Source organism: Tinamus guttatus, unplaced genomic scaffold (assembly GCF_059628265.1).
Source record: "Tinamus guttatus ecotype Peru unplaced genomic scaffold, ASM5962826v1 Tinamus_guttatus_pri_ptg000212l, whole genome shotgun sequence".
NCBI lineage: Eukaryota > Metazoa > Chordata > Aves > Tinamiformes > Tinamidae > Tinamus > Tinamus guttatus.
The window spans coordinates 640,500-656,415 of NW_028288746.1; the positions used below are offsets into that span (position 1 = coordinate 640,500).

General features: G+C 43.0%; 2 protein-coding genes across 3 annotated transcripts in view; one reads left to right on the forward strand and one right to left on the reverse strand.

The window, feature by feature from the left end:
• Positions 1-262, forward strand: part of APOLTP (apolipoprotein lipid transfer particle homolog) — a 76,894-nt gene extending 76,632 nt beyond the window's left edge. Inside the window, exon 73 of the mRNA XM_088524604.1 lies at positions 175-262. Within this exon, the coding sequence (XP_088380730.1) occupies positions 175-262 (88 nt within the window). The remainder of the gene's footprint in view (positions 1-174) is intronic.
• A 4,920-nt stretch (positions 263-5,182) lies between these two features.
• RMI2 (RecQ mediated genome instability 2) lies at positions 5,183-7,333 on the reverse strand. 2 transcript variants are annotated; one of them, XM_088524610.1, is made up of 3 exons: positions 7,078-7,333; positions 5,919-6,150; positions 5,183-5,485 (listed from the first exon to the last, which is right to left on the reverse strand). In XM_088524610.1, exons 1-2 carry the CDS (start codon positions 7,331-7,333, stop codon positions 6,002-6,004), a joined length of 405 nt encoding a protein of 134 aa, XP_088380736.1. In that variant the 3' UTR covers positions 5,183-5,485; positions 5,919-6,001. The 2 variants fall into 2 exon arrangements, 1 of the variants encoding a protein (XP_088380736.1); XR_015913360.1 differs by lacking the exon at positions 5,183-5,485 and having other exon boundaries at positions 5,989-6,150; positions 7,301-7,331.
• Between the last annotated feature and the right edge of the window lie 8,583 nt (positions 7,334-15,916).

Consider the following 15,916-nt stretch of genomic DNA (forward strand, 5'->3'; position numbering starts at 1 on the left):
TAGAATAGCTCAGTGGCCAAAAGAATGAAATCAGCTGATGCTACTAGTTTACATTATCACATTTCTGAGGAAATGGGGTGGAGAAGAGCATGTTTCTAAGAACAAGCAGGTATCTTGGGAATACACATGAATAAACATCTTTAGGTCATGAAATAATTATTCTCCTCTTTTTAGCTACTTTTATGCATCCAGGTTGAGACACTGCCTTTCAGGTAAGGTGTGCACCAATCCAGAAAATCCTAAAGACCATCTTGCTGTGTGAGGGAGGGCTGAAGGACTCGGGAAGACATGAGTTATGTCTTTAGCTATGTAAATATGGTGACGAGAAGGAAGTGTCAACACACCCAAACTGCAGTAAATTAAATTAAGTTTGATACTGTGGAACAGTTAGTAATGTTCAAGCTGGTCATCACTGTAATAGATTGCCATGTCACATTGTGAAAACAAAAGCTGTATCTGAGAAATACTTGTATCTGCACTACTTTCTATAAATTATTTCTTTTCAACTAGCTGATGGAAGATCTTTAAACTGCTCTTAATAGTCATTAATAGAATCCCATAAAATTAGTAACAAAATTATTTCATCCTAACTAGAATTTATCATCAAACATAAAGAACCTTACATCTTTATTTCAGTTGGGAATATATCTAAGATAAACCTGTAGCTAAAATTCTAATGTACCCTTTCTGACAGTGTAATAAAAACGTCTTTATACTGTTTTTCCCTTTCATAGATTGCTTTTGCACTACATGTCACTTGTTATTTTAAAATTTTTCAGAGCTTATTAAACACTTCTACTTACACTTTTACTATTTCATCTCTCTCTCATTTCAGCTTGAACTTGTTCTAAATGGCAGGTAGCAGCCCCCAAGAAGAAAGACCTTTCAGCATCCAAAATAAACCAGCCATTTTGGTGGACCAGCTAGAAGCAGCAGCAGGGAAACCAGCTCAAGTATTAATGAATTTAAGTGCTATGACTTTGAATATAAAAAACCTTGTCACACAGAAGAACGTGCGACAGAGTAATGATTTCAGTACAATGACAAGCAACTATCATCAGTCTGGAGAAACTGGACATGAAAATATCAATTACTTAAACATATGCTCCATCTGCACATGGCCTCCCCATTCAGTTGCAAAACTGCTTCTTCACAAGCACGGAGCCATTGTATGAATACACTTAAAAGATCAAAAAAAAAAAAATCGTTTTCCTCTCAGATTAGTACAAGTGGCTGCTTTCTGAAAGCAGCATACTGGCTCTAAAGCTGTACAGAAATGCTCTCTTATTCTCTAGAACTGAAACTCAGCTATCAGTAAATTCTGGAGAAAATGACCTTTTTTCCAGAGAAGTGCCCCAACATGCAGGAAGGCCAAAATAAAAATGACATGGCTTAAAAAAAGAAAAAAAGAAAAAAAAAAAAAGTAAAGCATTTAATCATTTGCTCATTTTTTCCTAGCTGATTTTTCCCTTATCAATGTGCATGCTGTTAAAAGGAAAAGAGCCTTCTTGGAATCTCTTTAGCAGTTTCACACTCTCCCCTTGTGTCTTTAGAACATCTTCTCAGAAGTCAGTTTACACGTTGGGAAAAGGTGTAACTTCTCTTACTGATAAGGTAGTCTTATAGTTTCACATAAGGTATTTACAGATATCCTTCTATCTCAGCTGTTACATTATTTTCCATGTTGTCTGTATACTGATTTAAAAAAGCATAAATGAGGCATAATTACAGATAGTACCAGGAATGTGCTTATTTATCAGTTGAAAGGTTACCATCATAAAATCCTTCATCTACCTTTGCCTAAGAATGCTTTGAAGTTCTGAACTGTCAAATGTTTATAACTTTTACTTCCTTGTTTTTACACTGAATACATTTTTACTGATAATTTGTAATAATAAAGTTGTCCTGATCCACAGAGTTAGTGTCTCAGTTTTTAAACTGCTCCCATGAAAAACTGCTCAGAGACAGAAAAAACAGTTGACCTCAGTTACTTTGAGCATGCTGCTTTAGCCATGTAACACTGTCCAGAGTGCTGCTGGTCCCCAGCCTCCTATGTTTGCTATAGTCACTGTGTTGTAGAAAATTAAATGTACTTGGCCACTTTTCTTGATTACAGCTGAAGCACCAGCCTGCATATAGCACCTGGTGATGACACATACACAAGTTCCAAAACAGCCAGTGGGTATTAGTTTTTTTTCGAGTATTTGGCTGTACATGTTAAGATTTGGTTTTGTACAACAGTTCCAAAAATTTACTGCACTCCACAGGTAAGAACCAAGTCCTCCTTACACCTACTGCTTATCTCACAGTCGCATTATCTCCTGGCTGCAACCTGGAGTGCACCTCTATTTGCAAACAGTTACTAAGTCTGGCTGGAGCAGCGAGACCAGAACAGGATCAGAACTGAGAACCTGTAAGCTTTAAAGCATAAACCCAGCCCCTTTACTCTTTTCCAAAGGAGGCCTTTCAAAGTTAATTTTCATATGCATATGTGCAAAATCTCGACAGTTACATTGCAAGAAGTGAAATATCAACAAACAGCACAAGAAACAGAAACGTTGCAGCACTGCTCGCAAGTAGCTAATGCTAATTGCAGCACAAACACAGAGCAAAGAAACCGAGCTTGTTTTATAGGCTAAGTGCAGACAGCAGTACCGAGTTGATGGCAGATATTGGGTCTCCTGGATGAGCTGGACATTGCTGTAGCACACAGCAGCCTGCATGTAGGATGCCACCAAGAAACAAAACACTCCAACTTACAAACACTTCAATTAGCAATTCATCAATGCTTCTAAAATATCCCATTATGTGAGTGAAACTCTTCTGTCCAGCTCTCCATCACTGATACAAACCAGACAGGCCCTCCACACCACATCTCCTCAGGTCCACACTGGTGTTGGCATTTACTTACACAATCATGTGGCTCAATGACCAGCAGGTGGTGGCAGCACCTAGTTCAAGAGCAAGCTCCAGCCCTCCTCTGTCCCTGGTGTTGCAAACAACCACTTTAGCAAGTTAACAGTAAACGAAAGTTAACAATAAACCATCGAACCAGCAGTCAAAGCACCAGGACTAACAGAATAATGATTGGAGGGCAGAGGGTGATGTGATTCAAAATCCTGTTCATCATTTGAATTTAGCAGTAGGGAGCTCTGGCTTCCAAAAGCCTTTTTACCTACCTTTGCCTTACCAGCCCTGCCTTTGTGTGCCAGAGGGACTACTAGTATGGTGAAAAGTCAACCTATTTTTCATGCCTGTATCCTAAAATACCTAGTTTGCCATAAAGCAAGCAGTGACACACAACAATCTGTCCTTGGAAGGACACGTTACAACACAGCCACTTTTCCAAGCATTACTATTTCCAAGCCTGAAACACAAAGGCACCCACACTCTTGGCTAGTGCCATCCCGCAGACAGAGGCGCAGGCACTCGGCTGAGCTCAGGTTTTTCTCAGATCTAACACCGTGGACACAGGAGCCTTTCTGCAACCTATAGACAATTTCCTGCCCTCTTAAGCTTTGAAATCCAAACAATGAAGCTTTTTTTTAGAATAACATCCAGCTTTGAGACCCTGTCCTTCCTGCAGCTCATGTTAGAGCTCAAGCCAGTCTCGCTCTCACGCTTTGACTTAATTACGTCTCTGTTTTACAAAAACCACAGACAAACCTGTGTTTTACCCCTGAACTTGAGACACAAGTTTCATATGAGGGACAGGGAGCATCCACGACACCCAGGAAAGCACTCTAAAAGTGCCACCAGCGCAGCACATTGCCTAATCAGCAGCCACTCACAGGTAAAGCTCAAGTTAAACTCCAAGGCATCACCAGAAGCCATTTGTTTAGCGGGTACCCATGCAGCTTTCCTAAGAACTTGTTTGGGTTTTGAGTTCCTAGAAAAGTGCTTCTTACTGTGAACTGTTGTAAAAGCATCCAGTCTTGGCTTTAAAACAATCAAAGCTAGTGCTTTACTGCTTGTAATTGCAGACTTTTTGGGAGCAGATGTCTTTCTGACCAACTGCCAAGCAATATTTATAGCTTTAGATTGATCAAATATGCAAAACCTTCCAAGGGTTTGGAGTCAGAATTTATGTTTGGATTTATGCAGATATCAAACATAGATACAGAGCAAGACAGTTTATGAAACACCCCAAATTAAACAATGAAGAACTCCAGACCTTATTTACAGTTAGGTCACAGGATTGGAATGATACATTAACAAGAAAAAAAAAAAAAAAACTGACTTACAAGGCTCTGGATAAGAGAATGTAGTAAAAGATGCAGAGAACCCTACACAAATTCAAAGCAGAACTATTTAATCGACCCTCAGTAAACCTAACTTTCTGTGAACATGCATCAGTGCCAGATGGATTAACAGATTAATCCCTGCCTCTCTACACCTGCACTGCATATTAATCAACAGGGCTACAAACCGCAGGTAACTCCTCTGCCACAGATTTCCAGCCACCAGCACAGGTGCAGAACAGTCTTCAGCTCCTATTTCCAGGGTTCTCTGCCTCATCAGAATTCATGAGAATTCATAGAATTCATGAACTCTTCAGAATGAGCTTCACTTCCATTCTTCTGAATGAAGAAAAAGTATAAATCCACTGTCAGCTGAAGACGGTCATCAGCCAATACGTTGAGCACACAGATTGTTTCTGAAGAGCTACAAGCTCTCCACAAGCATACTGTTCCCCCAACATTTCCAGATTGACAAAATTCTGTATGTACATATGTGTTTCAGCATCTCACTAACAAGGACTTCCCCTACACACCTGCCTCTGACGGGGCCTGGTTTGGAATACTAAGCTCCAGGATGGAATTGTATACCTGTTAAAAAAAAAAAAAACCCAATACTTAATCTCTAAAGATCTACTTATTCCCATATGATTTGAAAAAAATCCCACAATTCTAACATAATTATCACCACCTTAGTCTTCCCTTATATAAATTCACAGAGCAGAATTAGAGGGAATTTTCCCTTCATACATGCAAGAATGAATGTACATCTAAATGGATTGCTGATCTCCTTCTCCAAAACTATACCATATGGATAATGCAGTGCTCTTCTTAGGACTCAAATTCTCTTTAAATACAATATTCGGAAAAATAATAGCAATATTTTGCTTTTTACAGGAAGAAGCAAGAAAGATAATACATAAATTTAATAATGACTTAAATGACTAAAAATAGCATACACTGGAACATGAAAGGAGACCTTCATACAGAGAAATGCACTTAGGCATGGCAATCTTAATTTCAAAAGATGGTAGAAGTATTTGCATCTTGAACCTGGAGGACTTGTTCCAAGGAATTCTGCATCACAGCTTTTCACCTCATTTCACTTCACTGGAACACAGGGGTTATTACTGCACCACTTTCAAAATTTCAGAAACACAGAAACCAGACAGGTATTTAATACAAGGTTATGATTACAATCAGAAAGAGACATCTGTCTTACAAGTCTGTAACTGTCATGGTTATTACTGAAAGAAAAAAACAGGGATCAAGTTATTATTTCCAACCACAATCTAAACAGACTGAAACTTGTTCTGCCTTCGTTCCTGGGATCAAGGTTACCCTGGCAATGTAAGTGCTGTGCACCTTTTGCTGCCAAGAATACATCACTGTAGGAGTGACTATTTAAATCTATGCTGCTAGAAACAGCAACTGACCTTTGTAAAAACAGGGTAACATGTAATGGTAACACAGACGCGTTACCTGGAGTGCAAATAAATGTTACTTAATGTGATCTGTTGGTAAAAGAAAAGATTGTGAAACGGGAGATGAACACTGACTTCTTTTACTCCAGGGGTAACTGGCTGTTGTTCGGCCTCTGATTAGTCATACTGTTTTTCTTTAAACAGATAAATACTTAAAAAAACATTATTTTAAGTCTGCATTTGAAGGCACATATACTCAGAACAATCAAATTCTGTGCACAAGAACTAAGCAAAAATAAAAATAAATTTCCAATTCTTTCAGGCAGAAGAAAAAAACTTCTAGGGCAAGATCCTGTGCAAATCCTCCACTTCAAGGCTCCACATACTCTTATGCACTGGATTCTCAGAAAGATCCGTCATCTTTATTGCTCGAAGAAGAGGCTCAGGACTGCAGGATCGCAGCACACCCATCACCATTACATATTTCCCTGTAAAACAAATAAACAAAAAAGCGTCGCTGTTGCTTTTTTTTTTTCATTCTAACGCAGAAAACCAAACATTTATAAAGAAGTAGTGAGCACCCCCCACACTCCACACGTACGTGCCCGCTCGCACGCTCCTGTCCCACGGCGCCGTCCCCAGCCCGAGAGGGCTGCCCGGGGCGCCTGTCCCCGCACCCCTGCGTGTGACACATCCGCATGCACCTCGGGGCTCCCACGGGGGGATCCCTGCGCGGGTCACAGTGCGGGGGGGAAGACGAGACCCCCACATCTATGGAGGGGCAGCGTATGTTGTGGGGGGGATTCCTCACAGCCCCGGGAAGGGAACAATGTCGGGGGTGGGGGGAGACCCCTACACTTGGGGGGGGAAGCGGAACCTGGGGGGTCCCCACCGCTCAGGGGCGGGCAGCATGACGCGTTTGCGGGGTCCCCACTGGGCGGGGGGACACAACACTGGGGTCCCCCCCCCCAAACTGGGGCGGGCAGCACAACACGTTTGGGGGGTCCCCACAACTCTGGGTGGGGGGACACAACGCTAGGGGGTTCTCCCCACGCCGGAGCGGGCAGCATGACACATTTGGGGGGTCCCCACAACTCTGGGATGGGGGGACACAATGCTGGGGGGTCCCCACTGCTGTGTGCAGGCAGCACGACACGTTTGGGGGTCCCCACAACTGTGGAGGGGGGGACAATGCTGGGGGGGTCCTTGCCATACCGGAGCGGGCAGCACAACGTGTTTGGGGGGGTCCCCATAACTCTGGATGGGGGGACACAACGCTGGAGGGGTCCCCACTGCTCCAGGGCGGGCAGCACGACACGTTTGGGGGTCCCCACAACTGTGGGTGGGGGGACACAACGCTGGGGGGTCCCCCCCACTCTGGGGCGGGGGGGTGTCCCGCAACGGCCACGAGGTACCTGCGCTGAGGCAGGGCCGCCCCTTGGGCACCTCCTCGACGCCCAGCACGGTGAAGGCGCCGCTCTCGTCCCGCAGGCAGGCCGCGCCGCGCTCCACTCGCACCACGGTGCCCTGCATCCACACGGCCCGCACGCGCAGCGGCCCGCGGCCCGGCCCCGCGCGGCGCAGCTGCCACGCGCCGCCCGCGCCCCGCTCGGCGCCGCGCAGCTGCGCGGCCAGGACCTTCACGGGCGCCGCCGCCGCCTCCCCGGCCATGGCGCCGCCGCCGCCGCCGCGCGCTGCCGCCGAGGCGGCCGGAGGGCGGGAAGCGCCGCGCGCCCCGCCCCGCCCCGCCTGAGAGGCCGTTGGCGCCTAACGGCCGTAACGGTCGTAACGTTGCCTTTGAGAAAAGCGGCCCGAGCCCGCGGTAGGGATACCCTAAACACGAGGATATAGCTCTGCGCGGCCTTTCTTGGCGTTGTTGGACTGTATCCTCTGTGCCCGCTTGTACTTACACCTAAGCCATGGCGTCCCCCCTTGGCGGTCCTTCCAGCGGCTGGAATGCTCACTCGCAGCCTGGATGAACAGCTCCTCAGGCTGAACATCTAATCAAAGGAACTAGGAGCACAGATAGGCCCTCCCTGACTCCGGATGGGAATCTGCTTAACTTCATGTGATAAAGGCAAGAATTGCTGCTATGGACGAATTTAAAAGTAGTAACAATGTTTGGGGTTTTTTTGAGGCAAATTACAGAGAAGAAAAGCCAGTATCAGGTAATTTACCTGCTCTCAGAGAACCACCTATGTGTAGATACTGCAGATAATGTTGCTGAATAAACAACATGTAACACACCAGACTACTTCAGGACTATCCCTGGGCCAACACGCAGCCTTCTTCCACTGATATTATTTTATTAAATGCCCCTAGAGCATTTTATGCCACCTGGGTCTCATCTCACCCTCACTTAGGTCAGTGCTGCCTCCTCTTCACACAAAACGGGGGTAAATCCTGGCTGCGGCCGCATCCACGCTCCCCTCGTGTCCCCGGCCCGGCCGTGTCGGTGCAAAACTCGCCAGCGCCGCCCCTGTGGCTGCCCGCGCATCCAGGGCTTTTCCTCACGGCATTCTGCCTCCGGTTAGCAAGAAAAAATCACTTCCACTGATTAAAATCTTCTGGTTTCATGAGAAAAGACTAAGCAAGTAATGCTGATTTTCTCAGGGATCCTTTCAAGTTTTTTTCTTTTTTCTTTTTGTATTCTTGTGGAAAGGATGAGCACAGCGCACTGAAAGCACACACAGCCCTCCGGCTGGGAGCACTGCCTTTAGTTTCAAAACCTTTAAGCATTTGTTTTCTTTCGCATGTGTTTATATTACAGACAGGCTAATACACTTTGCCTCAATTTGAAATCCCTGAAATGCTCTGGTTTCCTTTGGGTGGGTGGGTTGACATTTCATTTAGAAAATAAGCCAAGAAATAGGCTAATGGAAAAGCAGGCAAATGGAACAAAGAAAAGTAACAGAATATGTAGAGAAATGACACTTCTGTCGTCATTCTTTAAAGCAGATTTTGTTCTTTGTTAAACTAGCTTTTTTTTTTTTAAGTTTTGTTTCTGGTAGCAAAATATATGAAAAATAATTTTTCCCCGTCCTCATGCATCACAGAATCATAGAATCCTTAAGGTTGGAAGGGACCTTTAGAGATCATCCAGTCCAACCCCCCTGCACACATGAATTGTGTGCACAGAGAATTTTTTTTCTCCAGAGAGTTTTTCTGTTTAGAGACATTCTGTAAATGGGGTCTATTTGCTTTTATAGTGTAGGGAAGCAGTTAACTTTTTGCTGCCATTTACAGTAAGGATAAAAGCTAATATTGGTAATAACAATAAAAACACTGACATCTAAGCACAACCATTTCGATACAGAATCAGGTAATCTGGCAATCAAATCATATGGCTTACAGGAAAAGAAAGACATTAGATAGTTACTGTATATGAATGCAAAATTCGAGCTTGGTTCACAGGAGAAGAATTTATGCCCCTAAGCTACAGTCATTTGACAGCATCAATATTTAGTTTCACATAAAAAAAAATGGTGCCAAATATTGATAAAAGTATTGTATTTCTATTTGTGACTATAAGATAGGAGGGCTTAAGCCTTATTAAACCATTAAATTTGTAGATGATGGCAAGACCCCTAGAAGACTGCAACCTGCACGGGAGAACTGAAAGGTCCCTTTTAAAATGATTTCCTTAGAGAAATCACATTTTTTCTCCCAAACCATGAAATCGTTTCTTCTTGGTAAAAAGCTGAACAATGTGCAAAGTTCTTATGTAACTACTGCCAGTCTTTGAAGCAGTCTTTAAGGACATTATTCCTCTTGCTTATCTGTACCTGAGAAAGGATGATTGTAGTAGGTGTTTAAAAAAAAAAAAAAAAAAAAAGATAAGCTAGTTCAGGAGCCAAGTTCTAAGTTCTCCCTCATTTACTCAGGCAGTTTTGTTGATATGAAGTCAAGGGAACTAAAAAGAATTTTACCCTAGGTTGTTTTACAGAGTGAAGAAAATCCTTCATCTTGGGCAAAAGTTAGGAGATTTTTAGTCCTTTATCGCCAAAGAGTCTTTAAAGAGCTTTTAGCCTCTTGTTCAATGTGTGCAGAAAGACATCTTTCAGTTCTCTTCCCTGATCCTACAAAATCACCAACCAAACTTGGACAGACTTTCTGTTTTCTTTAGGTTTGGACTCCAAATAATCATTTTTTGAATATGGCAGGTCCTGCAAAGTGTAACCAGCCCACACAGACCCTGGCCGCCCACAGCCACCAAGCAAGCACTCCTGTGTCTCTTGTGGCCTTCTGCAGTAAAAGGAAGCAGCACACCAGAGCAAAGCATGAGAAATGCACAATACCCCCTGCTTTTTAAAAATGCATTACTCCGTAGCTGAGAAAAGGGATCTGAGACAAACCATCTTCCTTTCCTTGGTAATCATCCAAGACTGAATTGGAGGAACGCTTGTAGCATGAACAAGGAACTGCAAAACTTCTCCGTTAGGAGAGTCATCCTGGTTTATGTTTATTTTCTTGCATTGCACAAGACACACTAAGCTATAAAAACACAAGGACGAGGCTATACAACACAGTCGTTTCCTGGTGTTTGTTTTGGTCCGCACGAAACTGCAATGTGAACTTGCTGACACACTACTGGACCAAGTCTGGGGAAAGCAATGCATCCTTCAGGGGAGTTTTTTTTCACTTTGGTTTTCTCTTCATTGATTTTCAGTTTGTTATTTTAAGTTAATGGGTTAATAGGCAAGAATTAACAGGTGAAAGTCAGACCTATTTGCATCCCTAATCTGAACTTCTGCTCCATCTAAGTTCTGCTTCGGGACTGATTAGTCTGACACACAGATGCTATGTTATGTTCTGACCCGGAGCCAGGCAAGTCATATGTTGAAACACGAAAACTGGAGGTGAAGCCTGCCAAAGTTTTGAGAGCAGGTCTGAATAAGTGAAATTTTAGAGGTTACTTGGACAAGCTGGGTGAAAGTGAGCAACACAAGTAACAACAACAAGAGTATAGTCTGGTGATGTGCTACCAAAACTGTATGAAAGTCACTCTAAGGTAAAATGAGCTAATTTGTACGAAAATGCTATCCAGGCCCCTTTCCTGCATCTTTTTCCTTTTCAGTTGCCATCCACTCCTACAACCTGGTAGCCAAGGGCTGTCAGAACCATGAGACCCTCTCCAACCCAGCTGACTCATTTCACTTACAGAGAATACTCAGGAAATGCTTACCAAGCTCCAGTCACTTTCTGCAGAAGTGGGAGTCACCTAGTTAGTCTCTTCCATGCTATAAACATGCTGGCATGTAAGCAAAATAAATCAGTCTTCTATGGAATATGACTGACACAATTAAAGGGGAAGGAAAAAAGGGCAATTAACCATAGGTTTATTTTACCAGTATTTTTGCTGCTCTGGAAGTTGACTGTAAATTTACTTCCAGATGAACTGATTCAATCTCCTGCATCATCATCAACAACAACAAAAAGAAATCTTTGTAAACAGGAAACACAAATGGCATCCAAAATGTTACCTCTTTCATATTGACCGAAGTGAAGCCAGGAGCTAGTAGGCTTTAGTAGGTCACTTCAGACACGAATTGGGTGTTCAGGAGGAGGGCCACTGTACCCAGCACAGGGGGGAACAGCCAGTGGTGTCCTCCATTGCCTGCAGCTGTGGCAGTGAGATTAGAAAGGAAGCCAGAAGACTGGCATTTGATTTTTCAGAAGAAAAACTAATTATGAGGCATCAAATACTGGAAAAAAGTACATTAACATAAATCGCACCCATCCAGAGCATGCATGAACACTGCTGCACGATATTCAAGGCCTGTTCTAACATGCATGAAATAAATGTAGTTAATAGGGAGAAGTAAGAAGTTTTTTAGCAGCCAGAATTTCAAGGAGACACGATCTTTCTCAGGTCCATTCAAAGCATAATCTCTCCCTACAAGCCTTGTTTAAGCTCAAGTGTTGACAGCTACCACACTATCAGTCAAATTAACTCCAAATTAACAAAATGTCAGAGTTTTAATAACGTAACTCAGGAATTTTATACCATTATCACACTCATCACATACCTACATTCATTCAGGAAAAATCTTTGGGCAGTTCTCACCAGGGAGACTTATACAGCTCCTTGAATGGCAAACACATTTTGAGAACTGACAGTCTCCATGTGAAAAAGCTGCATTTTCTGGGAATGACTGAAAATTTGCCTGTGGATGGTCAATAGACAGGACACAAAAAGGGAATGCTCTCTGAAAACTGCAGGAGCCACTTTCTCCTGTGTCACCTGCGTGGAGGGTAGTACTAGCCAGAGAGCCTTCACCATGGAGAAAGGTGCTTGGTGCGGAGCAGGATGACCTGGTAGCTTCGGAAAGCAAGAGCCAGCATCAAGGGTGAAGGATGAGCATGTGTGCACTTCTCTGCAGTGGGCAGCACAGCATGAATTTAGAAGGACCAGCTGAATGACTGGAAAAGCACAAATAGGAAAAATGAGGAAATAAACACCAATAAACCACCCACAGAACTTCTGAGGGAAGATAGAAACACGTTAAATAAACTCATGGAAGTCTTGCTAAATGAAGAGATTTAATGTATAATTGCTGAAATATGCTTTCAAAGTCTTAGGCTTCTTTCTGGGTTTATTAGGAAAAAAAAACATGAAAACATGCACTCCTCTATGAGTCAAAGCGGGGACATCTCATCAGTTCAGCTTATTGACCTCTTTGACTCATTTGGAAATATCACAGTTTAAAATATATTTTGACATTAAAATGTTGCAAACTGCCTCCATCTCTTGATGTAAGTGATTTCAATCACGGGCCCTAGTTTGTACTGTACCTACATATCTCTAGGTACCAGCTGTACCTACATTCCTCTGAAGCCCTAGACTAATTAACAGTCATGTCTTTCCACTACATGCAGAATATGCAGGGTCAAATATGAACTTGAAGGAATTAAGGTTGGAGTTTTATTGCCATCATACTAGAACTTGAAGAACTGTCACTGCTAATTGATCCATAAGTACTACATTATATACATTATTCAGAGACAGGAATTTGGGGGCTGGCACTCAGTTTCTGTTAATGTATATGTATGTCTTCTAGCGCTAAAAGACATTCAATAGCTCATTCCAGTGAGAATCTAGACCTTGTCTTATGAACTAAAACCAAAATGAACCAGAGGAACATAAAAAGTAATTGTGAAAAGGATCCACTTGGCATCCAAATGGCATTCAAATACCATTCGAAATACTTTTTTTTTTTTTTTTTTTTTTTGCTGGATGGCTAAAACATATATAGTTGTGCAACATAATGGCTGTTGATAAATGTAGCTTGTTATATAGCAGACTTTTAAACTGAACAAAAAACTTGGATTTGAGCTTTGAGGACAATTATTAAACCAGAAATGATTCTTCGGGGATTCAAAAGTATTGAAACTTATAACTTGGCAAGATTTTGACTTGTCATGAAAAGCATGAAAAAAGAAAATGATAAGCCCCAAACCTGGAGGCTTTGCTTTCAGAACAGGAGGAGCCCAGTGCAACAGGCTCGCAGTGGTGCATTCTGCAGTGAAATGCAGCAATGTTGTTTACTCACAATAGAAACTGTAAATATTAATTTACGAGTCATCTAGGAGACATCAGTTCAGTATAGGCAGTCTCTGAGATTCACAGCAATGTCACACAACATGAAGTGTTTGTGCACAGCGGGCACAAAAACGTGCAAACATTTTTTGCTTTCAGCTTTGCAGTTTTGATGTCTCAGACACTCAGACACTGAAACAATTTCCAGCTTTGCACAGGGACATTTGCAGCTCCAGAGCTCTCTCTGAGCTGACAGGAATTTCAGAAATTAGACACTCAGCAGAAAAGGCCAGTGCACAACCTTGGCTCTGCAAGGCACGCGTGGCTGCAGCTGCATTGCCAGGCACTGCCTCATTTACAGGAAACTCTGCAAGGTGAAAGTGAAAGGGCCGCAGCAGTTTCTTTTTCGTAACTACAGATCTCTGCACCTTCTCTGCAGCCCTCAAGCACAACACAGTGATTCCTAGCTAATAGATCAGCAGCAAACAGCAGCAACAGATATGAGATAGCTATTATCGCTCTCAGGGCTTTCACTGAATTTGAGAACTGTGATCTTCTAGATTAGCCCAGGGTTTGGCAGAGAACACCCCTCTGGCTGCATTTTGGGGCCTTGGACGAGGTCCACCCCATTGGGAGCTCAGCAGGGAGGGCTGCTGCACTCTCCAACACAAGGTTCTGCGGGACTCACCGGAGGGCCCCAAGAGGGGCAGCTCTTACGGTATCTCTGCTCTCCAACATGATGCTGCTCACTCACCTTCGCCAAATTACTTATTTGAACATCTAAATGATGGCAAAAATATCCTCTGGTGCCTCATTTTCCTGCATCCAAGATGGTCCAGCTACATCCAGCTACAGTTAACCACACTGATAAAGGATTTCCTAGATCGGGGGAATGATGGGGGGAATGGGCTAGCCCCAGTCACTCCTTCCCATTTCCACTGCTCCCCTATCCTGGTGAAATTAAACATTTAAGCACATAGGTTAGATTCAGCATACATAGTGTAGAGAGTGCAAAAAAATACTTTGCCTGCCCAGTTAAATCAGACCACCCACAAAAACAGCACTGCTCTCCCTGAGTCTTTCTGCCTCGGGCCCTGTTCTGAGAGGTTTGTGGTACCTTCTGAGAAATGCTCCGTGCTTGAAGCTTCCCTTGGTACCAGCCAGAGGGAGGCTTGTAAGTGACTTGCAAAATCAAGACTAGGAGGGACAGTCCTTATTATGAAAATCCCTAGAGTTCGCCTTCATAGCAGTGTGCATAGTGACACATTTTACTCAAAACTGCGAGTATTCAGTAATGTTCCCTCTTCTCTTTGTTATGGCTAGTTTCCCTTCTCTTTCTGATAAATGTCATTCTACTACCATGAATTCTGGCTGGACACATAATCAGCTGGGGAAAATAAAAATTCCACACAGAGGAAACAGAAGTGAAACTACTTGCCAAATCCTTCTCATTCGTCTCGCCATCGATCTGTGAAGCAGATGGAGGCAATTGCCTTCTCATAAAAGCTGCATTTCCCGCCTTAAACCAACAGAACTCCTCCCACCAGGACTTTTGCAATCCTTGTCACGTAGCTACTGAACGTTGCAAATCCGTAGGGTTTGTAAAGAGCGCTTGTAAAGCCACTAACGGGCAAGAAGGGCTGTTAGTGGGCACTCATGTTCTTACTGGTGACCTGCAAGGAGAGTTTAAGCTTCTCTTCCGGATCTCAAAGCAGTCCTTATGTTTTCCAAGTCATAATTTAAATGATCTCAAACTATAAGCTTTATGGTCTGTGATCTTTCAACAAGCAAAGCTGAGTTCCTGGCACATGTATAGGGAAGGAACTACTGTTGCCTTTGCTTATCATTTCATTATTAAAGTTATGGCAATGCTTTACTCGCTCTCTGTAGCCATCTGTCATTCAGGTACATACTGAAGGATGAGTTTCCATCATGGTTTTAATTCAGCTGATTTTCATTCACTTTGTGATAGGCTATAAAGGAATATAGAACATCTCAATAGCTCTGAAGCCGTATCTTACTGTTGCGGCTCCAAATATATGTATATTTCATCACAGGTTAGCTCTAACTGTAGAAGTAGGAGTCTCCTGTGAAGGAGGGATGAAACATCTGGACTGCAGATCTTGAGAGCTCTGAGGTTTACCCAAGCTTGGCCAAATGCCTCTTAGGAGACAGGCACCCTACTGCTAGAGAGCTGCTCTGACAGAAGATACTTCCTCCTCCTGTTTTTTTTTTTTTTTCTTCTTCTTCTTCCTTCCATGTGCCAATAGCCTGCAATAAAAGCTCCTCATTAAAGAGAAAGGGAACAGCTTTTACTCCCCTGCAGTTACAAAGCAACAGATGCCTTAGACTTGTGAGACAATGCAGCTGCGTATTTCAGTCAACAGGAAATGTTGCACAGTCACAAATGTTGCGTATGTCAAAACTGGGACTTGCATTTACCCATCTGTTTTGGCTCACTGAAGAGATGAGGCATAAACTCGGCACTGAGGTTACTTTGCTAACTTGTCTGGAACTTAGTAATAGGCTTCTTTCTGGTCCAAACCTGTTGTTACTTTTAGCATTTAATACCTATTACAGCTAAGAGTAAGTACTCATTGAATGTCACTAAGATACAAACTGTACTTACAGTGCATTTTAGGAATTTTAAATTAGTTCACATTTTCATCTGAAATATAATTATCTACAAATGTATTTTTAATATATCACACCAA